General features: G+C 49.3%; 9 protein-coding genes across 9 annotated transcripts; 3 read left to right on the top strand and 6 right to left on the bottom strand.

Annotated features, from left to right (window-relative positions):
• Positions 1-714: 714 nt before the first annotated feature.
• Positions 715-2,195, top strand: LDX57_005256 (uncharacterized protein; the record flags this gene model as incomplete). The annotated part of the gene is made up of 2 exons (XM_046086935.1): positions 715-1,045; positions 1,100-2,195. The coding sequence occupies exons 1-2, from the start codon at positions 816-818 to the stop codon at positions 2,193-2,195; spliced, it is 1,326 nt and encodes a 441-aa protein (XP_045942901.1). The 5' UTR covers positions 715-815.
• A 46-nt stretch (positions 2,196-2,241) lies between these two features.
• On the top strand, positions 2,242-2,829 carry LDX57_005255 (uncharacterized protein; the record flags this gene model as incomplete). Its single annotated transcript, XM_046086934.1, has 1 exon — positions 2,242-2,829. One exon carries the CDS (start codon positions 2,242-2,244, stop codon positions 2,827-2,829), a length of 588 nt encoding a protein of 195 aa, XP_045942900.1.
• Positions 2,830-4,203: 1,374 nt separating this feature from the next.
• LDX57_005254 (uncharacterized protein) lies at positions 4,204-5,804 on the bottom strand (the record flags this gene model as incomplete). The annotated part of the gene is made up of 3 exons (XM_046086933.1): positions 4,204-4,869; positions 4,959-5,674; positions 5,744-5,804. The coding sequence occupies 3 exons, from the start codon at positions 5,802-5,804 to the stop codon at positions 4,204-4,206; spliced, it is 1,443 nt and encodes a 480-aa protein (XP_045942899.1).
• A 1,484-nt stretch (positions 5,805-7,288) lies between these two features.
• LDX57_005253 (NAD(P)/FAD-dependent oxidoreductase) lies at positions 7,289-8,347 on the bottom strand (the record flags this gene model as incomplete). The annotated part of the gene is made up of 2 exons (XM_046086932.1): positions 7,289-7,889; positions 7,953-8,347. The coding sequence occupies 2 exons, from the start codon at positions 8,345-8,347 to the stop codon at positions 7,289-7,291; spliced, it is 996 nt and encodes a 331-aa protein (XP_045942898.1).
• Positions 8,348-8,943: 596 nt separating this feature from the next.
• LDX57_005252 (glycoside hydrolase family 71 protein) lies at positions 8,944-10,667 on the bottom strand (the record flags this gene model as incomplete). Its single annotated transcript, XM_046086931.1, has 5 exons — positions 8,944-9,077; positions 9,137-9,594; positions 9,657-9,882; positions 9,953-10,478; positions 10,542-10,667. 5 exons carry the CDS (start codon positions 10,665-10,667, stop codon positions 8,944-8,946), a joined length of 1,470 nt encoding a protein of 489 aa, XP_045942897.1.
• Positions 10,668-13,097: 2,430 nt separating this feature from the next.
• On the top strand, positions 13,098-14,417 carry LDX57_005251 (OB-fold domain-containing protein; the record flags this gene model as incomplete). The annotated part of the gene is made up of 2 exons (XM_046086930.1): positions 13,098-13,230; positions 13,672-14,417. 2 exons carry the CDS (start codon positions 13,098-13,100, stop codon positions 14,415-14,417), a joined length of 879 nt encoding a protein of 292 aa, XP_045942896.1.
• Positions 14,418-14,821: 404 nt separating this feature from the next.
• On the bottom strand, positions 14,822-15,992 carry LDX57_005250 (uncharacterized protein; the record flags this gene model as incomplete). Its single annotated transcript, XM_046086929.1, has 2 exons — positions 14,822-15,933; positions 15,986-15,992. The coding sequence occupies 2 exons, from the start codon at positions 15,990-15,992 to the stop codon at positions 14,822-14,824; spliced, it is 1,119 nt and encodes a 372-aa protein (XP_045942895.1).
• A 79-nt stretch (positions 15,993-16,071) lies between these two features.
• On the bottom strand, positions 16,072-17,437 carry LDX57_005249 (uncharacterized protein). The gene has a single exon (XM_046086928.1). It carries the CDS (start codon positions 16,988-16,990, stop codon positions 16,127-16,129), a length of 864 nt encoding a protein of 287 aa, XP_045942894.1. The 5' UTR covers positions 16,991-17,437; the 3' UTR covers positions 16,072-16,126.
• A 580-nt stretch (positions 17,438-18,017) lies between these two features.
• Positions 18,018-19,206, bottom strand: LDX57_005248 (uncharacterized protein; the record flags this gene model as incomplete). The annotated part of the gene is made up of 6 exons (XM_046086927.1): positions 18,018-18,131; positions 18,196-18,522; positions 18,584-18,685; positions 18,745-18,979; positions 19,040-19,066; positions 19,127-19,206. 6 exons carry the CDS (start codon positions 19,204-19,206, stop codon positions 18,018-18,020), a joined length of 885 nt encoding a protein of 294 aa, XP_045942893.1.
• Positions 19,207-24,717: the final 5,511 nt, after the last annotated feature.

Raw genomic sequence — 24,717 nt, 5'->3', positions numbered from 1 at the left:
TTTCTTCTTAGTTTGGGCTTTCTTGCTACTGATTTTGTTTTATAATCGGATCTTCCAAGATCATAAAACTAGTGTGATGCCATCCCCGTGGGGGATCCTTCGGCTCCCTTCGGTAAAGCAGCCCCAGGATGCCTCAATGAGGGTCTCAAATACAGAATGAATATATTTTGGGTGGGTGGGTATGACATGTGAAGGAGCTGGATAATTATTGTTGATGCACAAGAGCCGCGTACTATCCTTGACATCTGAACTATGCTCTGGTTAGTTTATCTGTGCCATGTACAGCCCCTGTCCCTCAAGCACGGCGCCCAGTAAGCCACCAAGGTCCTCTGTATAATAGAATAATAAACCGGGACAGGAAGATCCTCCTTTAACCGCCGGACACCTAAATGTGACTCTACAGAGATCTCATCCTTCGGGCAGGCGCACACAAGCGTGTACAAGCAACTCCTTGGCAGTCTGCACGCAACATCACATTTCTTACCCTCGGCACGTTTGTCCTCAAGACAAAAAGGCCGAATTAACACGCCATCTGGAGCACGGAAGGTCTTATATGGTTCTGGTTAATGGCTGGACTTACTGTGGGGCGTCGGAGTAACAACGTCGTATTCCTCGGAGTAAGCAGCAGTTACCGTTTCGGGAATGGGTTAGGTCTGTCTAGACGATCGCTTTATTCTTGGGACTGGATTGAATGATTGGTAATTACCCATAACATGATATCTTGTCGCGTTGATTTATTGATTTATCCCTGCTGTGTCTTCTTTCATATTGTCGGAGTAAACAAAATTATAGTCAAGGGTCAGAACGCTGTCGAGATGGGTGACGCTGCGGCACTTTTGAGTGCCTCGTTTACGGTCAGGTTGAGTCATGATAAGTCCGTTGGTCATGGTGATGCGGTAAAGGATTCTGTTGATATTAAGATCTCTTGGTCACCTGTGGATGATTCCCCAAGGACACACCGCGAAGACTACTTCTTGATCTTTTTGGATGTTAGTATCAGCGGATCATCGAAGGTCGGCAGCGAGAGCATCGAACATGTGCAAAAGTACGTTATCTACGGGAAGTTTTACAGTTGAACTACTGGCTAACATAGACTTAGTAGCGGTCTGCAAGATCTGCTGAGTACAGTCAAGTCGTCCAGTTCTCTTGTCGCTGGGAAGACATGGAATGGGCGCGTTACTCTTGTCGTGCCCGCGCGATCAGGCTATCTTGCACGAACCAGGATCTTCGAGCAGCGTTTCATCGGCTGTTCAGACTTGGGGTTGTTCCATGACCGAACCGTCTTTGGAGGAGCTACCAAGCATGGGAACAGCCAGGACTTTCGCTCGCTACTTGACAGCTCTGTTCTGTTCATCGTACGGCCACACAATGATCAATCTTTGATCGAGGAAGTTGCTCTCATCGAAGAAGTGCATGCTCGGCTCAACTTCGAATGGCTGCTTGATGCTCAACCGAAAGAGAGAAAACTCGCCATTGTTGATGGCCACCTGAATCTCCCTTCCTATCTCCCGTTCTTCAACTCCGCGTCCGCCCTCGGTATCAAAATCGTGCTTCTTGACAAGCCGGATCATTGGCTTACAGATCCCTCTCTACGACATTTGTATTATGACTTTGTACCGATAGACATGACGCCGAACGGAGAGTTTTATTTACGCATTGTTGAAGCTGTCAAAGCATATGGACCCGTGGATGGCATCTGTGCTATCGCCAGCTATTGTCTTCTTCCAGTCGCCAAGGCAGCTACTATTCTAGGCCTACCGACTGAATTACCAGAGGCCGTTGCTTGTGCTGTCAATAAGTACGAAACAAGACTTCTTATCGGGGGCGCTGAGCCAACAACACTTGTTTCATCTGCATCAGAGCTGGAGGAACAGACTACAAGAAAGGAATTTGCTCCGCAGTACCCATCCATTGTCAAGCCAGGCTCAGGAACTGGGTCTGCGCATGTGTACAGAGCCGACAACGAAACGGAGCTCCTCGAAGGAGTAAGACGGACGTGTGAAGGGTCAAGCAAGAAGGCGCTCATAGAGGCCTTCATCGAGGGACCCGAATCCGACGTCAACTTTGTACTTCTCGACGGGGAAATCATCTTCTTCGAGATCTCCGACGACTTTCACAGCCCAGGTGATAACGGGGATATTGACAGCGACTTTTGGGAAAATTACAAATGTCCTCCCTACGAAGCTACCGGCTAATGAATATGCCATTGTGCGTGATAAACTTCACCAGATATTACTAAAGATGGGACTCAGAACGGGGGTTTTCCACCTTGAGGCTCGCGTTCAAAATTCCTCCATGGAATTCACTGAAAAAGATGGCATAATCGACCTCCATCCAACAAAAACTGCTAACAACCATCCGCCACGCTGCTTTCTCATCGAAGTCAACCCCAGGCCCCCAGGAATGCCGGTCGTTCTGACATCGGCAGGCGCCTATGGCGTCAACATGTACGACTTGCACCTACTCGCCAGCCTTGGAGACTACCAACGATTCCGAGGTCTAGCAAAATCATTCGACCAGGACACAACAATCCCATACCACGCCAGAGCATGGAGTCAACTGGTGTGGTTAAGGGCCGATAAAGGCGGTCTATGCGCTTCTGACGACGCCTGTGGTGAATTCTTGCAGCGCCTTTTGCCAGAGGACCGAGGATTAATCACCGAATCTGTATGCTTTTTCCGTAAGGGCCAGCGCATTCCAGAGCCGAAGCAAGGGGTTGTTTTATTTGGGGCTTTCTTTATTGTTACGTCTAGGACGAACCGGGATGATGTTCTACGCGTGTCTAGGATCTTACAGAGGGAGTTCTCGATTCCGGTAACGCCTGTCTAAGTACGCATCTCAATATGAGTTTATGTGTGAGCCGGGGGGAGGCCTTTAGAATGAATCACGAATTCTTAAGCTCTACAAAAGCGTCTAGTTCAGGACTATAGTGACTACGCAGATTCTTGTAGAAAATAAGTCAGTAAAACAGTGGATTCTAATAATATCAAAATTTCCTGCCTTGGCAAGACTTTTCTGCAGCGCAAAATAGATAGATTCTAATCGGACTCAGTACTACGAGATACTATCCATCAGATCCGAGATCGACGAGATCGTACGAACCATCACCGAGGGGCATGTTGATGGGAAATACCATCCTAATGTTGCAATTTGCGGCATTCTAGGGGTACATCACCCGTCCCCAAGGCCGGACCAACTTACCGGGGCCTGCGGGCATTGTTATGTGGTACTTGATGCCGTCAGAGACTTCAGTAACCAGGTGTATTCCGGGTAATGTACATAGAGCAAAATGTTCTGTTTTTGGACTCCCACACCTTCGAGCTAGTTGCCAACCAGACGAAGTTTTCCCTGATAACTCAGTGCAAGGGGGCCGACAAGAACACTTGGAATAGCGTCTGGGCGGAAGGGGAGTAACAGTTGCAAAGATATCTTGTAGCCCAGCATGACACTGGTTAACTGTTCACGGTGTTCTGGCCATGGGTAAGAGGGTGCAATTCCACCGATATCATGATCCTAACTTGTCTATTGGAGCCCAACACCAGCATGGTCCCTCAAATTATTCAAAATCATGTAAACATTGATATCTTCAAATCACAACATCTACAACAGGACAAGGCCAAAAATGGCCACTCTGAGAGGGCTCAGCCGCATTCCACGCATTTCATCCATCCTCCATGTAGCCGTCATAGTCTCTTGCCAAGCACGGGAATATGAGAAAATGGTTTCATATCAGAGATGACGCCGCGGAGGTGCAGGCGGCTCTTAACTTTTATTCCTAAGAACCACCCGTCGCCTGAAGAGAGAGCCGTCCAGACTCAAGCTACGAACCGTCAGCCTGATCTAGAAGCATGAAGTCGTGCCCAGCTTGGCCAATGAGTTGTAGAGCTCGAACGGCTTTATACGGAGGCGCACCTCGAGTGCATTATCCTACAAGAAGAGAACAACGCGCAACAGAAGAATATCCACGTTTTTAAGAGAGTTCACACGCAGATAATCGATGACTCATTGTGATCGGAAGCATATAATATGGAATGATGAGCAGAATTTCATTAAGGTCAGATATTAGGATCCTGCGGTGTATTATGAACATTGCTTGAAAAGCAACAACCGCGTTGAAATATTAAGTACTTTAAGGTTGATCAAGTAGAAGAATGCTTGACTCTCAGGGCGACGCAAGACCTCTTGAGAACCTTCATGTTCGAATCACTCAGTGGCTCTGTTATTGCTGTCCAGTTCATGCCGGAGTACCGACGTACCGCCATCCTTACTTGCAGGCAGCTCCGACGTATCCTCCGTGACCCCCGAGACATCCTCGCTTCGATCAGAGTGACATGGTGAGTACTCCGAATCAGACACAACTCCTTTCTTGCCTTTTCCCCGTCGTCGCACGAGGAGAAAAATGGCTGTAGCGATTATAGCAACGCCAGCCCCTGATCCTACTGCAATGCCTGCAATCTCCCCGTCTGACAATTTCTTCTCCTGGCCTTCCGGGAGCATCAGAATGGATACGAAGAGATTGGCCGCGCTCATAGAGCTTCCCAGGCCGGGGTTACCGTCGTATGTAGGCTTGGTCCATTCCGATCCGCATACTGTCCCGTTGGCTGACCCGCTACACTGCTTTGCAGCAGCAACCGCGGTTGCCCTGAGACGTGGCACGATTTGTTCAGCGGTTTCCGGCAGCAGATTGGCGACAGTGACGAGCGATGCCGAAAGTAGCCCTACCATGCCCTTCATGTTGTTGATTATTGTTTCGTTAGTTCCAAAGGAGCCACGTGGGCCGAACTCGGTCATGATATTGTCGATGAAAAATCTTTCCATTGTGCTCTGAAGCAATCCATTTGCTCTCTCTTTCCATGATAATCCGTTTGTCTAGCTGGGTTAGCTATACTGCTAGCCTTCCAAGTCGCCATCAAAGATTTGAGAAAAGACCTTTCTGTCATCATGAAGGAATAACTTACTGCTTTATACATGTACGCCGCACCATTTAGGTATAATCCATAAGCGTAACTCCACTCCCGGAGATTATAAGGCGAACAGGCGCCTCCTTCCGTGCTGTTGGTGACCGACATGATAACAGACCAGTTCTTTTCATCCAGAATCTGGCTTATGACACTCCATTCCCATACCTCATTTGCCCATCTAGCATAATCTCTACTCTCATCCCCGCTGGTGGCATGTGCTAGTCGCGCAGCAAGCTGGAAGAAAAGTCCGTTCGATAGGGCATCTTTCGGAAACCATTCCCAATCCATACGAAGGCCACCACGGCAGGTGCTAACATCCCAAGTCTGACTAGTCAAAACTGATAAGATATGGGAAGCAACCTGCAGCCATGAAGACTTATCGTCTAGCTCGGGGTAGTTCATCTCTGCGGCTGTGATGGATGCCAGACCCCAGGCACCCAGCGCTTGGTTTTGAGTTCTTTCCAGGGTTATCGGAGCATCACTATCATTGAGTGGCTTCCTCAAGCGCTTGTTTATGAGGGAGTTGTATGATGCGATTTCGGTCGCATTCCAGAATTGTATCAGAGTTAAATAGAGCATGCCTTCGTCGAATGTGAGCATGTCTTCGTCGGGCTGTTTGTGTCCTGTGAGCAAAGGACTGAATTTGCCGTTTAATGAAGTAGAATTGCTGAACATGTTCTCAACCGTCGTGGCCGCAGCGTCTATGAGAGAGCCTGTTGATTCAAACGTATGTGTCAGTCAATCGAGATCGTATTCTGGTTGAAAAGGAGCACGGCTCTTACGAGAGTCGCGAATGTCAAGCTCAAGGGAAGTCACTATCGCAGCTAGCCCAGCGATCCACATTATCGGGATTATACTCCATCGAATACCCACTGGCAAAGAAACCATGGCTCGTGATGTTCTTCCCAACCGCATTCGCGCAAATCGTAATTGAGGCAATTCGAAGAGAATCTCGGGATAGCAAGAGGAAAGAAAGAGGACTTTGGCCAGAAACAGCGCAATAGCAGAAGACTTAGTACCAACGCCACCAATTATTCTTCCCATACTCCAAATTCCCCATCGCCATAGCGAGTATTTGTCATTTGTTGGCTAAACTATTTCTGCTTCTTGGCAATAGGTAAATGAACCCTGCATTAGGTCCGCCATGCCATATCGGCTCGACACTGGGCTTGACTAGTATTCCCCGGTCCCCGGGGTGGCGTCTTAAGGAGGTGATCAATCACAGGTCACATTCTAAGCTCTCTCAAAACCCTGGAATGGTTAGCAAAGGTTTAAGAACTTCTGCCATTCACAATTGGCGCTTTTTTCCTTGTTCTCTTCTCGTTTCCAAATGTCAATCTTGGAGCAGTCATAAAAAAGTTCAGTCACTACTCAGTTGGCACACCTGCTAACATTTGGAGATCAATTGTCTTACGCGGAGCTTAGCTTGCCCGTTAGTGCACCTTTCCAGGCTGTGTCTCAGCCAGTTTCTTTATACCAGGAGTATATATAGCAGCACCGGCCCTTGGCACTGATGTCCGAGCGATATTGGTCAACCACCATCTCACAAGTTTCAGCTTCGAGTGGTAAACAAGCTGGAATCGGCAAAAGTCGGATATCTCACCAAGAGGGGAACTGTCTAACCCTAGTCCTTAATCCAAGTGGAAAGCGCAGTTTACTCGAGCTTGATAATCAATAATAATCTCCTCCATTAACTATGCTAAAGCCGTCTACTTAAACATGGATGTCATTATTGTTGTTCCTATCGTACTTACAATGCAGCTGCCACATATACCACCCACTCGATTTCCATGCACCTTTCGTGTTTCTCCTGTCCATGATATAGGACTCCAAAAGTTATAAAACTAGTTCAATTACTCGCTTCATTCCTAGTCCTGATCTATGTGACATTACTTATAGACATGTATCTAATAATAAACCTATCAGGCAACAACAGGAAAGCACTACTTCAATCATCTATACAGCTCATATATTACCCCCAGCATCAAACTATGAACGACTCAGTACATCAGTAGTATAGTAGGAGATGCACATGCAGTTCTACACTTTGAGAGATGGGTCACGAACTACTCTGTAGCTGTCCCAACCTTCTTAGTACAGGGCCGCACAAACCTGGTGGAGGTTCGCCGTGGGTTGATGCCCCGTTGACAAGGCGCATTAATCTGGCAACCACCTAAACCATTTTCTACAATCCCTAGAAAGATTGAGTACACCAAGACATTGTGATATTCAACCCCAATTCATAATTCCACTATCACATATCCTAAATATGCTCAAGATCACGGTTCAAGGACCCATCACTGTCAAGCAATCTATCCCGAGGAGCATCAAACCAGCGACTGATGTCCATATCTTTCCGCCAACAACTGCGTCGATGCCGCAACCGCAGCATTACATCCACTTGAAATCGCCCCTGCAACAACCTTGTACTGCGTGACGCAGTCTCCCGCCGCAAAGACCCCATGCACACTAGTCTGATACATCGGGAAGTTAGCCACAACCTCGCCATTGTCGGACCCGGGGAACAGGCTTGACATTGTCTCCACGCCAAGCTGTTCGGCGAAGGGGCCCTTGGTTCGGGTAAATGGATCATGCACGAGGAAGGTCTCGAGGGCGGTTGTGCCGTCCGCGAACGTAAGTTCGATGCCGGTGGGCTTTCCATCTGTCTCGACGACGCTGAGGCGCGAGATGGGCCGGGAGTCCACTTTGAAGATCTTCTGACCGTCGGGTTGGGGGCCTAGAAGTGTCTGGATCTGGGCGCTGAGTTCTTCTGAGCCATGTGTGTAGATCGTCACGCTGGCGCTTAGGTGCGCGGCGTTCTCGGCAAGATGAATAGCCATGGGCGCGATTGAGGCCGTTTGGATAGCGAGCACGCCGGAGCTGGTGGCTCCGCGGTCTTCGTATCCTTCGCAGTAGAGACAGTGGTAACTAGAAGTCAGGGTGTCAGCGATCACCATCCTTACATATCAGAGTTGACTCGGTGAAACTTACATGCGCTTCACCCATGACTCCGCATAACCCGGAATATCAGGGAAAATGTCCTCCGAGCCAGTAGCAAGAATGACCTTTCTCCCCTGCCAGGTCTTGCCGGCTTCGTCGGCGACTTCAAACAAGGAGTCATTGATCTTGCGAGCCGCGGTGAGGTGGACGTCCACGATGTTAATATTCGCGCTGTGGCTCAGGATCTCGGATCTCGCTTTTGCTCGGAATTCAGCCGGGTTGCGGTGGTCCCAGGTGGGAATCATGTGCATGTACTCAGCATCGCCGTTGCGGTAGCTGCCTGAATCAAAAAGAATGGCTGAGTGGTCCTGGCGAACGAGGGTCAAGGCCGCCGTTAGTCCGGCAGGGCCGCCACCGATAATTAGCACGTCGACGGGGGGAGCCATGTTCTGGAAGAATGAAGGACTGGGAAGACTGCTCGTAGTGTGAGAAATGAGAAGACACTAAACGAAAAGAGAAGAGAACAGCTTTGGGAAAGTGGGATTGAGGCTCGAGGGGAGAATCTCCAGCCAGCTGCCAGAGCATACTATCTATAAATAGTGTGATCAGGCTGGAGTTCTTTGTTTGTACTCTTGCTGGACATCATGAACACGTATGCCCCGAAGTTATCTTGTGAACGAGTAGTGGAAGAAGGTTACCACTCCAGACCGCTGGTACTAGTACTATCCATATACAGTATAGCCAGATTGGACTTCTTTGTTCATATTTGCCTTCTTGGCTTGTTGGTGATCTACTGGCTGACGTGGTTTCCGATCTTCTTTGCTACCAGCCAATGTCATGTGGCCATACAATTCTGGCAAGGCTGAGCCAAGATTAGTGCTTTAAGATGAAATACTACGTTATATCACCGAAAAGGATCAAATATTAGTGAGCGGATGCTGCATAGACAGAGATTTCTTCGTCTTTGACATTTGATTATTTCAGCCCCTTTATATACAGCAACCAATCCCAGAATGTCAAGTTAGATGAGCCTAGTATCTATCTAAGCCGTAGCCGCGGGCGCAGAAGCACCAAGAGAGGGAGTAGCCTGGCAAGTATCAACCTTCAGGCCGTCGGTGAACGAAGCCAAAGCCTCAGGCTGAAGGGCGTCGGCGTCACCGGCAGGAAGAGTGCCAACTAGAAAACAAGTTAGTATTCCGTACATTGATACCCGACAATTCGGAAGGGCAACTTACCAAAAGCATTGAAGTTATACAGGCCGCAGACACACCCGTCAATGATATCCTTCTGGCTCGTTCCCGACAGAACCTCGTTGCCGTCACGCACAACAGAGAACTGCTGCTTGCCCACGCCCATGTCCACCTTGAAAGAGGCAGCACCGGCAGGGGCCTCGAAGGACTTGGTGTTTCCGCCGGAAGTGACTTGCACGGTGGCCGGGGAGGTCAGGAGAGAGACGACGAAGACGGAGTCCTCCATGGATTCCCAGCCGTTCGGACGGCCCTTGAAGTAGTTTCCGGAATCGTTGTTGGCATCGGCCATGCAGGTGTCGGTGGCATCGCAGTCTGTGTCACGGGGGTTGGGACGATACCAGTAGATCAATTCGTCGTCGGTGATATGCTCGCCAACCGAGGTGGCGCCGGCTTTGAAAGCGGCGATATAAGGCTTTGCCAGGTCGAGCCAGCCGCCGTGAGGCCTGTTGTTGTTAGTTAATGAGTTGAAACGCTAATCAAAGGGGCATTGAGTGTATAGGCATACATATCGTTGGCCCATTTGGAGTTACCATCGTCAGTATGCATCGAGCTGAGAGGTCCGATGTAGTGCGACTCGCCATAGTCGTTCCAAGTAATGATTTCCACAAAGCGAGGGCCCAGCTCCAAGATCTGGTTCCAGCGATCGTACCAGAGGGTATCCGAAGGGAAGACGAAGTTCTTGCTGTAACTGACTTCGGCACCGAAATGGGTGAAGAACCAAGGCGACGCGGCTTTTAGGGGGTTAGCTACTTTCAAGCACTCGGTAGACTCGATAAAAGGGATAGAGGTCATTTCACGCACGAGCAACGTAGTCCTTGCCACCCAGAGCCGAGGTATATGCGTTATCTCCATCAGGGACAGTCACTGTGTTGCCATCCGTAGGGGCCTTGTTGTTGCCGTTGCTGGGCCAGGCCATCCAGTTGAACAGGGCGTCAACATTGGAGACATCGGTAGAAGACTGGAAGTTAGGAGCAAAGTATATCTCCTGACCAGCAGCAGAGCGTAAAGCTGCAACGTCCAAGCCATCACCGACGAAAGTGGACACGAAGGGTTTGTTGTCGACAATAAGCTGGCCGGGCTTGCCGGCATAGTCGGCGACCTTCTGGCCAATTGCGCTGGCCTGGTCTGTGCCCCAGGAATTGAAGTCAAAGGAGATGAAGACTTTCATGTCATTGTTAGCAGCTGACTCGTAGGCATAGTTCAGTTGATCGTTGGTGTAGTCGTCGTTTCCAGCGTTCAGCGCAAAGGCATCAATGCCCAGGGCTTTCGCTCTCTTCATGTCATCGTCATAGTCGGCTGCGCTCTTTCGGTTGCCAACAACTCCAACCTATTCATATCAGGTTAATTATCCGCATCCTATGATATAGCTTCATTGCAGCAAGAAACATACCATGAAATGAGCGAAAACTAGGCGGTTTGAGGCGTCTCTCTCCTTAAGAGAAGTATCGCCGGGCAGAGCCCATACGGTGGAGCTCAACAGCGAAGACGCTGCGAGGAGAAGGCTGTTGATCTTCATCTTAGAAGATTTCCGAGAGGATGGACTGAAGGGAAGTGATAGCCACAAAGGACTTGAAGATCATAAAGATATGTCAGGTATATAAACCAAAACCTCCCTGTAGGCAGTCCATTATCCTCTGGCCATTACTACCTCTGAATGTAACCAAGCCTCCTTGAGCCTGAAACAGGGTTCGTCATTGGGCTTGGAATAGAGTTGGGGGCCAGGAAGCCTCAAACACAGATATGGAAAATGGGTCCATTGTTGGGGCAGGATCCACGAGGATACCTAGAACGGAAACTGAACCACGGTCCCTGGATTTGGCGCATCCGTCGGTGGTAAATCGAGCATATCAAATCTTTTAATATCCGGCCCCTTCCAACGGTGGACCTTGGCTATATTAAACTACTTTAGTGCCCGTTATAGGGGGGCCAATTGCAATGGATACAATGTTGGCACTAGCAGTGTCTCTGTTTCACTGAGGAAATTAATGGGACTGCCTGTGAGACCTACGGACGACTTCCTTGCCAGATCCCAATCATTGAGAGCTTGTCCGGCTCTCCTGTTCGTCTTGTGTCTTCCTAGTGGCGTCCATCATGCAGATGTTGGTTTTGCGCCTTGATTGTAGGGGTCCATTGGGTCCATTCTATCGCGGAATCACCGGTCAATGAAGTTCGAAGCACATTTCGTACGATTATTGCTTGGTCGATCCAAGACATCGTATACTCCGTAGGGTGTAGACATCGTAGAAAAATGGATTCCAGCTTCGGAGTAAGCCAACACGGCTCGTCCCAATCTTTCCGAGGCTTCCGCGAGCGCGCGCAGATCTGCACTCTTTCGTCTTTGTGACATTATGCCAGCCTTGACCTCGAATGAGGGTTCAGCGAGGCTAAAGGGGCCAAAATAGACTGCTTTCTGACTTGTTAAGCACACTGGTCAGTGAGGCCTTGTATCGCCTTGTTTGAAGCCATTCCTGTACGACTTAATTCCAAACCTGTGCGAGTGTCCCCCTCTTTTCTTTCTGTCGCAGCTGAAGGTAATTTCTCAGGATACGCCCAGAAAGTTAGCATATCATAATTTGATTTGACTTGATCTTACGTCTCAGTTTCAAGCATTCATCAAACCTGCCCATGGAGAAACCATGAGAGGTATTGAAGATACCAGGGACAAAGCATCCATCTCTTCGCTGAAAACTGAATACGCGGAGGATGCCTAATTTTCTTGTATGTGTCAATGCTGCCCCCAGCAATTGTGTCTTCGTAGACTTCTCACGCCAGGAACAGCCAGTTCGTAATACAGACCAATGAAAGAGCTTATTTGTGGCGTTTATTATATTCTGACCTGGTTAAAGTCTCCGGAAAATCCTAGATAAAAATTCCATATGGCCTTTGCAGAGTTGACACAGGGCGCGGTCGGTATTAGAAACAACTGATAGAAATAAAATTCAATGGACGCTGATTTATAAGCGACCTGATGTCAGACTTGTGAAGTATCAAATGCTACCCATACAAACTGTACTCTCATCTATCTTTGTTACTTCTCTTACTCCTTCTTTAAAAAATGCATATCTAATTAAACTCAACACTCAATGGCTACGAAACCCCTCACTATCATTGCCGGTGTTGGCCCTAGAACGGTATACTACGTCACTCTCTAAAAATCCAAAATATATAAAAACGGTCGACTAATCATAACATTATCAGGGAGCATCTATTGCTTGACGCCTCGCTAAGTCATATCCCGTAATACTTATAGCTCGAAGCCCGGACAACTATAACCCGATTGCAAAGAAAATCAATTCCAGCGACAACCGAACTTTCGGCATTTCTGCCAACGTCTCGGACGCAACGAATGTCAAATCCACATGTGAACAAATCTCTTGAAGTTTCTCGCTGCATCTCTAGCTGCCGTAATATTCAACTCGGGTAGAAGATTTCTACGAAAGCCGTTTCTAGAACTAACGGAGAAAAGATTTTCGACTGGATTGGATAACCAGAAGTAAGTTTCCCGCCATCTAGTGTATCCCATAGATATTGAGCTCACTAGACCATTGAAAATAAACAAAAAAAAAAAGACTTCAACTTTGCCCCGCAAGTCTTTCCTCTTCTTCGGAAATCTAAGGGCCTCGAGCACCCGCCCACTTTAAGATTCACTATAGATATGCGGCCGTATGCAGAGAAATGGTAGATTTAAACTAGTGTAAAAGAATAAAGATAAATTTCTGAGGTGAAAGAACTCACATAAAGATTCAATACTATCATCGTATGTCAATGTAGATGCCACAATCAGGCACCCAAAGTGGATCCCACTGCCGCCTAGCGATAAGATAAGAACCCATCACGTGCAGCCCATCCTCCCCCAATCCCTCTTCCCCCAGAAGAGCAATCTCCCCAGCTCCTCAACATCCGAAGTCCAAACTGCTCCCCCGCAGACCCAAGAGAAAATGATCTCATGGCGCCAACCGAACATGAAGATCTCGTCTTCTACCCGGCGTTCTGCTTCAAGGCGTCTCCTACCCACTTCGCCTGGGTAAAGATGATGGCGACGGATGTGCATCGGCTCAAGAGACGGCCGGAGTTCGGAGGTAGGGATTCATCTCCTCATCCCCCCTTCTCGCCCCTTTTTTGTCGTGATTTCCGTCGGGTCGTTTTGATTTGCGGTGTCATGTTTCGCCTTCTTGGTTCTAGGTTGCGTGTGGAAATTGCGTGCCGTGTTTGGGGCGGGATTTTCTTTGTTCGCTATCGTTGGAAGTCGAGCGATCATTGGATGGCCGTGTGGCTTATACTCCGGGTTCTTGCATACGGAGTATACCACCTACCTGCCCGCCTGCCCATACTTGTCTGCCTGAACTATTTGCCTACTCGCCGTTTACCCATGACGGCGTGGCTTATCCTTACTTCCCTTCCTACGCTGGATTTTTCCCAGGCATCTCCCCACCGTCGCACATACCAACCCGATCCCCAACACCTATCCAATGCTTGGACCGTCATCTCAGTTCAGGAAAAGAAAAACTAACCCCATCCAGACCAATCCATCCTCTTCTACCAAAACCACCCCATCCGATTCGTCTCCGTAGCCGGCATCATCATCGCAAGGACTGAATACCCACGTCTCACCATCCTAACGCTCGATGACAGCAGCGGCGCCACAATTGACATCGTCGTTTACAAAGCCGACCCGACGACAACAGCAGCAGCAGCCGCTGCACAGGACTCCTCAGTCTCAGCCTCCGTTTCAGGCCCAGGTCAAGGCACAAGGCAACCACCACCATCCAATGGCTCAATCCAATCGCAGTGGACAACGACCCACGTCGCTGCCACGGACCGGAACTCAGCCGTGAACATCACCTCACTGGTCCCCGGCGCCGTCGCCCAGATCAAAGGGACTCTGTCAATGTTCCGGTCCACGGTACAGCTGCAGCTCGAGCGCGTCTTCGTAGTCCGGGGCACGAGCGCCGAAATGCGCTTCCTGGACCAATGCTGTCGATTCTTGGTCGAGGTGTTGGCTGTGCCGTGGAGGTTGGGTGAGGATGAAATAATGCAGTTGCGGGTCGAGGCAGATGAGGAAGAAGAGAAGATTGAGGAGGAGCAGGCGAGGATGAAGAAAAGGCAGAGGAAACGCCTGGAGCGCGAGGAGAAGGATCAGCGGAGGATTCAGAAGTTGTGGGAGCATGAAGAGAGGAATAGGGAGAAGGAGGCGGTTATCTGTAAGGATGCTGGCGCGAAAACCATGTATGAGATTCGCAAGAGGCAGACGGGAGTTGAGCGGTGATGTTCAAGAGTTATTGGCCTGTTGTTACGTTGGGAACAAAGGCTTGGGGTAGGATTATTGTTGTGGTATCCAGAATATATATTATCTTGTGGCTAGTCAATGAAAGAGGAAAATCCAAAGAAAAAGTACTCCGAACTCGAAAATGTTATACATAAAGAAACACATAAAGTTCATGAGCATCATACATCATTCATTAAAAAGAGAAACCCGCTATTGATCGAATACATGGTGGATATCACTTTCCAATGCGAAAACAGCCCGAATCAATGACGAAAGATTGACCTGGATTTTGAACAAAGGGGGAAAAACGGAAAAGAAACGACAAAGAAAGAAGGATCCAAAGAAGGAAAGGGTACTCCCTTGGTTAGAAATATGCATCGTTTATCAATGTTCACATGTCAGGATCACTTGAATCCGTACGACTTGTAATCATATCCGCTGCTGCCGCCGACTGGGCCACCGCCTTGACCACCGAGCATGCCGCGATAGAAATCCTCGTCGTTAGACCAGCTAGATCGAGCTGGGAAATGATCGTTATATTTGCTCTTCTCACGCTCCTTCTCGCGCTCTCGCAGGGATTCATACAACCGCAAATCCTCGTCTTCGCGTTCAAGCTCGCGTCGGCGTCGGTTGTCCTCAAGAATATCTCCTGTTAGGGTGCCTGCACCAGATCCATAATAACCACCTGGAGAGGTCCCATATAAACCACTGTTGCTCTGCAGGAGGTCACTTTCGGAGTGCCTGTAGTCACTTGCGTTTACTCGGGACGGACTTCGGGATCGCCCGCCAAACGGACGTGAGGCACCGCGCGAATAGAGTGGATCTTGGCTGTATGCTTCTGACTGCTTGTGTCCGTGACCTCCAAGACTTTCCTTAGGAATAGAGCCTCCAGAGAATGATTGGGTATGCCGGTGTCCGGAGGTTTTCTTTTCTTCGTAGTTCTTCCCCCCTCCTGGCTGTGCGGTGTAAGGTTTCCGTTGTCGTTCGATTGGCTGGGGTGGAATCTCTTTGTCTTCATCATCGTCATCTACCACAGCCGAAACAGACGCCTGGTATGGTTTTGGCTTTCGCTCTCGCTCACTAACCGAGGCGGATTCTGTCCCTGACGCGGAGGAGCTAGTCGAAGGTTTGTGGCGATGCGCAGCGGCTTGTTTAACTTCCTCATCTGTAATCGGAGGCAGATCGACACCGCAGTGCTTGATGATGAATTGATCCACCTCTTCTCGCAGGGGAAGGACCGGCGTTTCCGGGAAGAGTCGCCGTGGGATCTCCTTAGGGAACCGTTCCTTCTTGTTGTCAGGGTTGCTGATAGGCATATTGAGTACGGCTTTTTTGAGTCGCTCATATTCTTTCTTGGGGTGAGCGCGGATCATCAATGTGGCCCATCGCTCGAATCCGCGCGGCGTTAATCCTGGGATATCTGGCCGTTCGTTTAACTTGTTCTGCACAAGGTGGTGCTCCGCCTCCACCTCACGGAACAATCTCGAGATCGAGGATGTACGATCATCAAAGATATCTGTGCTCTACGTTAACTAGACCTATCTGGTTAAGAAGGCGATTCTCTTAACTAACCATGCCAAGGATATGGATCAGCAGATACTTTAGTATCCTCATAGAACTTTTGCATCTTTTCCGGAGTTATCACAAGGGTGTTTTCTGGAGGATATGCTTCAATCTAGCACAAAGTCAGTGACCGTTCCTCAATGCTGTTATTTAAAGCTTACCAAATGAACAGCGATCCCGCGCAGAAACTGTCCTAACCTCTCCGTGGGTTTTCCATTCTCGAATAGCTTTCCCCATATCTTTTCCAGTGTAGTCAGCTCAGTGACCGTGGCATCCTCTTCCCTCGGTGGTATCTTCGGTCGAGACTCCATTCGATGACTATGGTCGCTGGTCTGGCTAGCCGGCGAATCCCGCCTCTCCACGGGAACGGGCGACGGTCTGTGGAAGCGAGGAGCACCCGAATAGCCCGCGGACGGCGGCGGCGGAAAATTGGTCCCCTCATGGCCAGGGTTGGGTGTCGGCGTCGGAGACGGATTGTGCATGCCCAAGGACGGTGAAGGTGGAGCTTCGCTGGGCACAGAATTGGTTGCAGCGGGACTCCAAGGCTTCGGTGGCCGGGGAGGAGGGTATGACGACTGCTGATCACCTTGCAGGTTGTTCAATCCAGTCTCTTTGAGTTGTTGGATAACGGTCGCCGTTATTTGCGACAGAACTTCCGGTGGCAGGTAGTTGGAGTTATCGGCTTGATTGTTGAAAGCCGAGTTCACAGCATCGTTTATCCTTCCTGTATGAGGGGGCTGTGATGGTGGTGGGGGCGGTGGCTGCTGCTGCTGCTGCTGTTGCTGTTGCTGCCACATGTTCGGATCCTGATACGGATGATGGTATTGGTTCGTCGGGGACGACGACATTGGGGGCACCGAGGGCTGTGGCATATTGAGTCGATCGGAACCATACTGAGATGGATAGGGTGGAGTATAGGATGTTGGACGATATTCGCTCGGGTCTATCTGGTTGACATGGCCCATCTGAGAGTACGGATTCGAGCTATTCTGGTAGCCATCGTAAGCCATATGGAGAGCCGGCAGCTAGAGTATCCTCTTTTTGAGTAAGGGTGACGAATGCTCCACAAGCGGCGTGCGAGATGTATGCGACAAAGATAGAAAGTGATAGACAAGAGACGCCGAAGGAAAAAAGATAGCTATCGAAGGTGGCAAAAGTCTGACGTCGAGTGCCGAGTGTGTACACAGTACAAAGGATGAGGACAAAGAAGAGGGGCACCCGATGGAGGGGCGCACTAGAGCCAGTGGATCTTGAAACAATGTGTGTAGCGAGTTGAGAAGGAATCGCACGGCAACGGCCAGGAAACCGATGGATACTAAGTAGAAGACAGGAGGAGTGCCAAACGTGGCCGACGTGAGAATTGAGCAGTCAGTGGCTGATCATCGATCGTTGTTTTTTCTCCGTTGCGATCGAGCGTTGGAATCACGAGGCCAAGCTAAACCCCAAAGAAGAAGCAGCGCAGCCGCCAGCCGCCGTGCATACGTCATCGGTCTCTCGCGCTGCCTGAGCTCTCTCTGTAAGGCAGAGATATCACGTCTATCTTTAATCTACTCTACCTTGTTCTCTGTAGATCTTCCATATTCTTGAGAGGATAGCCCATTGACGGTGAGCGTCACCTCCAATCACTTCGAGAAAACTGTCTCCGGTCGGTCTTTGCCTCTGAGATCAGCTAGACGATCCGAGTTAACATGTACTTTTATATAACGCCGCGCACGTCGACGGTGCTATACAAATCACAATGATTATATCCATGGATATGTGATTCTTGGGACCGGTGGGGTGCTCGGAGTACCCAATATCTTGCCAACCATGGTTTGTGGTCGCCTAGACTACAGACACATAAGGGGTGGTCCGAGGTTACAATAAAAACAATCCATTGGATTCCTCCCGCTGTCAAGCGCGATTCCTAACTAGCAAATTCAAATTGTCCCATTCCTTCACGATAAACCATGTCCCAACTAGCATAAGTGCTCTCGAGCCTTCCGCAAAGTGCTTGACCAGCTGAACCCACCACCGGAGAAACAGAGAATGCACAGCCTACAGGTAATCTTCGAGGTCCTTGTTATCGTCTTCGTCATCGGACTCAACAGCATCGCGGGCTTCCTTGGGTTCACAAATAGTGGGTGCGCCAGATCTCTCGGTGCGTGCAGCCTGTGCGAAGTTAGCGGGTTTGACTTGCATTAGATCTGAAGATCTCATGTTGTTTGAAGCTCACCGGAATCCTGGCGAAGTTGGACCGCTTCGGAGTCGGGGATGAATAGTTGTAACTGCTCAAGGCAGCTTTCGACGAGGCGGCAGTGACACCCCATGATCCCCATCCCCCATGAACAGATGGGCTGGCTTGTGAGGGTGTTGCGGAGTGACGGTGCAGATTGCCCTGGGAGTCATAGGCGTTGTACTGATGTCCGGAAACCTTTCCCGCGGTGGTCCCCTTGCTTTTTCCTTTCTCGAGCCAGACGCCTCCAGAAGATATCTCGTCATCTTCACTCTTCTCTGAAGATCTTCTGGTGGCATCCGCGGACATCGTGTCTCCGACCTGGCTCTTTACTCCTATTAGTATACATTGCCTTTGTAGGATGTTATGAAGTATACTGTGAGCGTACCGCGGCAATGCTAGGGGCCATTCCCTCGATCTCCAGAAGGTGTTTGTTCTCTTCGAGGAGTGGTTCTACGTCGGCATGGTTCTGGACACAACTCAGACATCTCTACAGACGCATCCAGGTCAGCAAGCTCTAGCAGAAGGAGGGGAATAGAGAGATATTACGGCAGTGTCACGGTTCTGTCGCTGGTTTTTTGCAAAGTCCTCCAGCCCCTTTGTCTGATCGCAGACGAAGCAACGGATCTCGAGATTCGGGCCACCGACGCAGTCTCTGCACTTTGCATGAGCCTGATGTGCAGCTCTGGCCCCCTGAACGGCGATGGCATTGCGAAGGTTGTCTATCTGACGCTTGGAGTAATAGTCCTGGATGCGAAACTTCTTGCAGACCTCGCATTTGATCCTTCCAACCAATGATTAGCAACAGATATCGTGATTTCAGAAATGCAGATTGTAGACTCACTTCTCTGGGATGACAACCCTGTCCAGCCTAATGGAGCACATTTGTTAGAACCTCCCCGCAGCTTTGAGCAGGGCTCGGGTAGCTTACTGTCTCTTGATGGTGTCGCTGTAGCCGCCAGCGTAGACGCTTCTGGCACCGCGCTGGGTCGGGGAGTATCTACTTGCCATGCTTGGATGGAAGGCAAGACGAGATAGATGAAAGAAAAGAAAAGCTTAAGCTACGAGACAAAGCTGATTCCACGAGGAGCAAAGATTGATGAAGACGAAGAAACGGGGGAACGATTCCGGGCAAGAGAGAAAAAGGAAGGAGGGTGTAGGAAGCCCAAGCGAAGAAAGGGTGAGGGGCAAGCTTCAACAGAAGTCTACCACAAGCAGGGTTTAAATACCCTCGTCGTCGGTTTCGTAGAAATTGAGAAGTGAATGAGCCCCTCTGGTCATGATTACAGAGGCAAACAAAATAAAGTTCTAGAATGCAGATGGGTTAGACAAGCAACCTATGGCAACCTGGCATACAGTTGATCAAACGGTTCCAGGTGAAGGCCAGCCAGGGAGTGAAGCGGCGTCCCGTCTCAAGCCCCGCGGGTGAATGCTTGTCTGTGAGAGTCTATCAAGGCAGGATTGCAATCTAGACCCTATGCTTGGAATGGATGGCATCGGTTTCAGCACGTGGCCGGCAAGCAAACAGCCTGGGAGAAAATATAGAGTTCACAACGTCCTCAGATTGACTTCCCAGGGCACCCATGGCTTCACCGTTCTTTATCTGTCCAAGCCACACGAGGTATGGATACTCTGAGAATTTGAACGGGCGTAGATATCTCATTGGATCTCGTGAAAGGTTTCTCTTCATTTTTGGCATACGCCGCGAGCGTAAATCAAACGGACATGTCCTTCAGGTCATGCTGAATTGATGGCGCCTCTTTGGGGATTGAGCAAACAGAATCACGATGGACCTTTCGTTTGCAACTGAAATACAGTTCATGGATGTCTCATCCTCTACATAAGATTTGTATGAGAAATTGAAAAGTCTTCCATTATGCATTAGAACTTGAGCTGTAGAACAACAGTAATAATGATGAAGGAAAATAGAAGGGGCTAAAGCGCTCATACTCAGCTAACTACTACGTAAACTGCAATGCACAGAGGCAGTCGTGGGATGTGTTCAGGCCATAGTCACATGGGTCAGTGCGAAAACATAGCATGATCAGGGTTGAATTGGGAGACATCTCCGTAGTCCTCCGTAGCGAGTTTGAAGAAAGAGAAAGACAAGGAAGACACAGTGAATGAGAGAATTGGAAATGGAAAAAGAAAAGAAAGAAAAAGCAAGAAAAACACAAAGGGGCAAGGAACAAGGAACAAAAGGGGGGAATAAAAAAAAAGACTCCGTAGAGGGGCTGAGATGCAACCTCCGTCGGGATTAATGCAGACACCCTTCGCCTACTGCAAGACAAGATGGGTGATCGGTCAATCAGCTGTCATTCCAGCCCTTTGGTTTATCAGCCATGCCAGAATCCATAAGTCAGAAGCAAGACCCCACTACTCCGTAGGTACTCTGTACTCCGTCCTAGGCTGTGACTTGATCCATCACCTAACAGTAACAAGGCGTTCCGGGAGTCTATCCAGATGGAGAAAGCGCCTTGACTTGCGGAGCTACCACGGAATGGTATGAGCCTGGCGAAGGAACTTTAGCTGGGAATATTGGATAATAATAGAGGGTTATTATCTACTACTCTCTACTCCGTACTGCGAAGTAGGCTCATGGGACATGGAGTGTACACCAGGTGATTAGGGTTAACCAATAATTTCAAATAGATGAACGGATGGCAACGGATCTCTCGCCATCGACAGTAGTCGCCTTCTAGAAACATACCTCTCCATCTACCCGTGTCTTGCATTGGATGTCTTGTTGATCCTCCACCGCGCATAAGCACCACTGCAGTTAGTTTCCCTCAGACTTCCAACGGCTTGCTCAATCGACTCATTGATTAGGAGAAAGATCGAAGGCCATCTCCCCCCTTTCTACGGAGTAGGACGGTAGAACCAAACCATAGAGGGACGATTCCGGTCTTCCGAATCCCTTCGATGCCGTTGCCTATCCACAGACGAACCTCCTTAATCCTTCTGGAATCCCTAAGGAAGGCGACGGCTTCGATGGTTAGCGAGTATCAGAGGGGGATGTCTACTCCGTACCGAGCACGGAGTAATGATAATAGCGGGCTGGAGGGAGAGACGGTCTTCACGGCTAAGGAAAGCGGGCAGCTTGGCACGGAATCTGGATATGGAGAAGCAGGCGATGACTTGTGGGCCAATTTTCGGCCAGCGATCTCTTGTGATTCGCGACACTACTGGTTCAAAGGAGGACTAGACCCATGGTCGGCCTGTCGGGTAGTAGGGACGGGCCTGCGCTGAGTGGGGGGTCCGCATTCCCCGAGCGCCCCGGTGCAATCAGCTGCCCCACGGGTGTCCACCGCCATGAGTGCACCCGCGAATCATTCGGGCTGCCTGCCCCTAGCTCGTTAAGTCCGGTCGGAGGCTAATGACTGGGTCAGAATCCACTGCTGCGTTCTGATGCCCCCACCATCTCTCCCAATCACCCCACTCACTTAATCACTCCCTCACACAAGTCGACTCTCGCCTTCTTTCTGTGCGGGTGCCCAAAATGATTTTAGGATTTTCCATTTCCATTTTTGATTTTCCCATCTTGTGATTATCATTATTGTTGTTGTTATTGTTCCTTTCCTTTTGTTTTGGCTAACCCTTCTACTTCCCGTTCCGGTACACCACCAACTGTGGTTCAGTCTAGGAAACAGCCGACAACCCAGTCCGTAGCTTAAAAAAGAAGATAAAAATAAAGAGAGAGAAGCAAAAAAAGGGGAACACGTCACCCCAGCAATTGCGAGTTAGACAATTAATTCATGCACTCATAATCAAACGACAGACTCTTCCGTGCAAACGACACTGAGGACTGGCCTGCTCGATCTGAATCATCCGAAGCAGACGCCAAGCATCCGTTCTGAAAAATTCCCTTTCCCCTTCTTAAAATTGAGACCTAAGAGACGGTGACAATAATACCTACTAACGGAACAAAACCGTAGTCATGGGTCGGGTGGCAGATATGGCGGGAGACACGGAGGACTAAACTAGACTAAAGTACACCGCAATACGGAGCACCGGAGACCCATACGGCAAGCCCCCTTTCTAGCATCAAAACGGAGTAATGTCAAACGCCTCCTCAGCAAGGAATAAGGAATTAACAAAGTCCCAATATTGGATTGCGTGACCTGTTCACTCTGAAAACCCCGGGAGGCAACATCTATCGTTCTCGGCCTGGCGGAGAGAAGGGGCAACAAGAAAAGAAATTCGAAGAGAGGAAAAAGAAAGAGGAATGTGAGAGAGATCGAATCTGTCTTCCATGACCATGCAGCCAGATTAAGCATGTCATATCATATGTACAGCCCTCCGTCCGGTGGACATTCTAATATGTACTGCGGGAGTGGTAGGATCCAGTATGACCTAATTTGCACATGGCATTTGCCCACTGCCACTGCTGGAAAAGGCTTAGCAAGAGCGTTACGATTAACCCGGATCGGATCTTCTTCCATATTGCAAGGGCTGGTGGCGAGCTTGTCTAGGGTACTCCGTAGCAAACGCAAACAATGGCGCGGAATAAATAATTCGACATGCGTGGGGAGGATGTTTGGCCAAATGTTACAGGATGGATGGTCACTGTAGTAACAAGTCATAACAAGTCAAGTCAACTGCTGAGTCTGCTGTGTTTTTGAAGATCAGCTGGGCAGAGTACACGGAGTAATTCGCCATTATCTATCAGATGACCTCGATTTATCGTGCAGATGCTGGACCTGCGATAAAACCGAGTCTCGGGAGACTACCTTACGTGCCGTTGCTGGGTACGGAGTACTGGTGGTAGCCTAGATGATCAACGCGCTCGATATATGGAAGTCTGGATGTACCCTGTACGCATTCGGTACTTAATCTGTAAATGTAAAGTATCATCTTCATGCATGCACCCATGGAGTACAGGAAAACTTAATTTGTGCAGCCTTCAGCTTCCCCGGACAGCAGTACTTTAAGCACAATGGCTAGGTCCTAGATATGTATGTATGATGCATATATCGAGTTAACCTGCAGCAAATCCAGTGGGCCAGGTTTTCTGCAAGAATATACAGGTGCGATAGGTGCGTTGAAGCAAGCAGCGACTGTACTTCTGCATGCATGTTTATTGCCTCAGAAACGTATTCTGTTTTCCATCCACTTCTTTACCTGATCGGGAACAAGAAGATTCTACGGAGTATGATACGAACTACTCCGTACAGCTGAATCGGTTAATATTGAGAACTTGGGATACAATACATGGACTTTTGTCCACGCGGAATCGGCTCTGTTTCCGAGGTTTCTAGCATGTCTTGCTTTATTGCCCAAAGCTCTCTCGATTACAATTTACAGGTCACAAGCCATGGACAGTACGAGAAACATTGGATTGAATCCCCGCCCGTAGTTTGAAACACTGAATATATTTTCTACACTGTCAGTTTAGATCGCGTGTCGAAAGTACGGATGGCGAAGGGCGCAAGATAACTTAACATGATTCATTAATTCATACTCCGTATTCCTCGTAGGATAGAGGGTTTGTCTGAGGTCGTCCCGTTAAATTTCCAATGTGTTTCAACTGGGAGAAACTAGCATACACACCACTTGTCAAGTGGAAACATACCAACTGAATCCAGTATCTGTTCTCCGTATATTGAAGAGGGGGGGGGGAAGGAGGGGTTGCCTACGGAGGACGGAGTTCTAAATCATTGTTCCATTCACTAGCTAGTCCATTAAGCCACCAGAATACCAGCTTGTATATTTCCCGTCTCGGTTCGTGGGTCGGATTATCGTCTCAACTGGCGGTGGTTGCCATGATGGCGGTCAGCCACCCGCTACGCGGCTATGGAGTAAGGATATGGAGGACTACGATGTACGGTGTACAGTTAAGAATAATAGGTTGGCTGGTGGGCATCGTTGTTTTGAGACAGGACAGTACTCCGTAGGCGAACTCTCCACACATGCAGACAAGAAGTTGCATGAACTCTTGACCGTATTTGTTAGTCTCCTTAGATTTCCCCGACCGACTCTTCCGTACAGCGTGTGTTTTGAACGACTCGGAAAACCGACATTTCTGTTTTGACGCGCGTGTCACGGAAGACGAGGGGTGCGCAGGAAGGAGGGATTGAACGTCAAGGGTCAAGATGAGGTCATTTACATTCCTTGCAAGGTGATTGCTGATCTCACTGCCTGCCACTGCCCTCGTAGGTACACGTCACATTACTCGTGTGTCTGATTTGTGAGCTCTCAGAGTCACCCTCGCCTCCTCGAGACCCTGAGCGGGATGGATAGCACTCTCTGTTCACTGTTGTCACGACAGTTCGCAAGACCCAGGTCAGAGGCAAGAAAAAGACGCGGCCCAACCCCTGGACACCCCTGCTAGAGCCCGTCTAACGATCACTAGAGGCGGAGACTAAGTGGGCCCATTAAGGCTGGAACCTCCGGAGTCTTCAAAAAACACGGTGACCACCAGAGGGCCCTTTTAGTTCGTTTGGTCTTTGGACCCGGTCGGTCTTTTGTGGTTTTTCCCTCGCAACTTGTTCGCCTGTTGGTCCCAAACCCCGGTGTCAACGC

The sequence above is a fragment of the Aspergillus melleus genome (genome assembly GCF_016097325.1).
Source record: "Aspergillus melleus strain CBS 546.65 chromosome Unknown contig3, whole genome shotgun sequence".
Lineage (NCBI taxonomy): Eukaryota > Fungi > Ascomycota > Eurotiomycetes > Eurotiales > Aspergillaceae > Aspergillus > Aspergillus melleus.
Note: the sequence above shows the minus strand (reverse complement) of the source record. Positions and strands in the feature narration are given on the sequence as shown.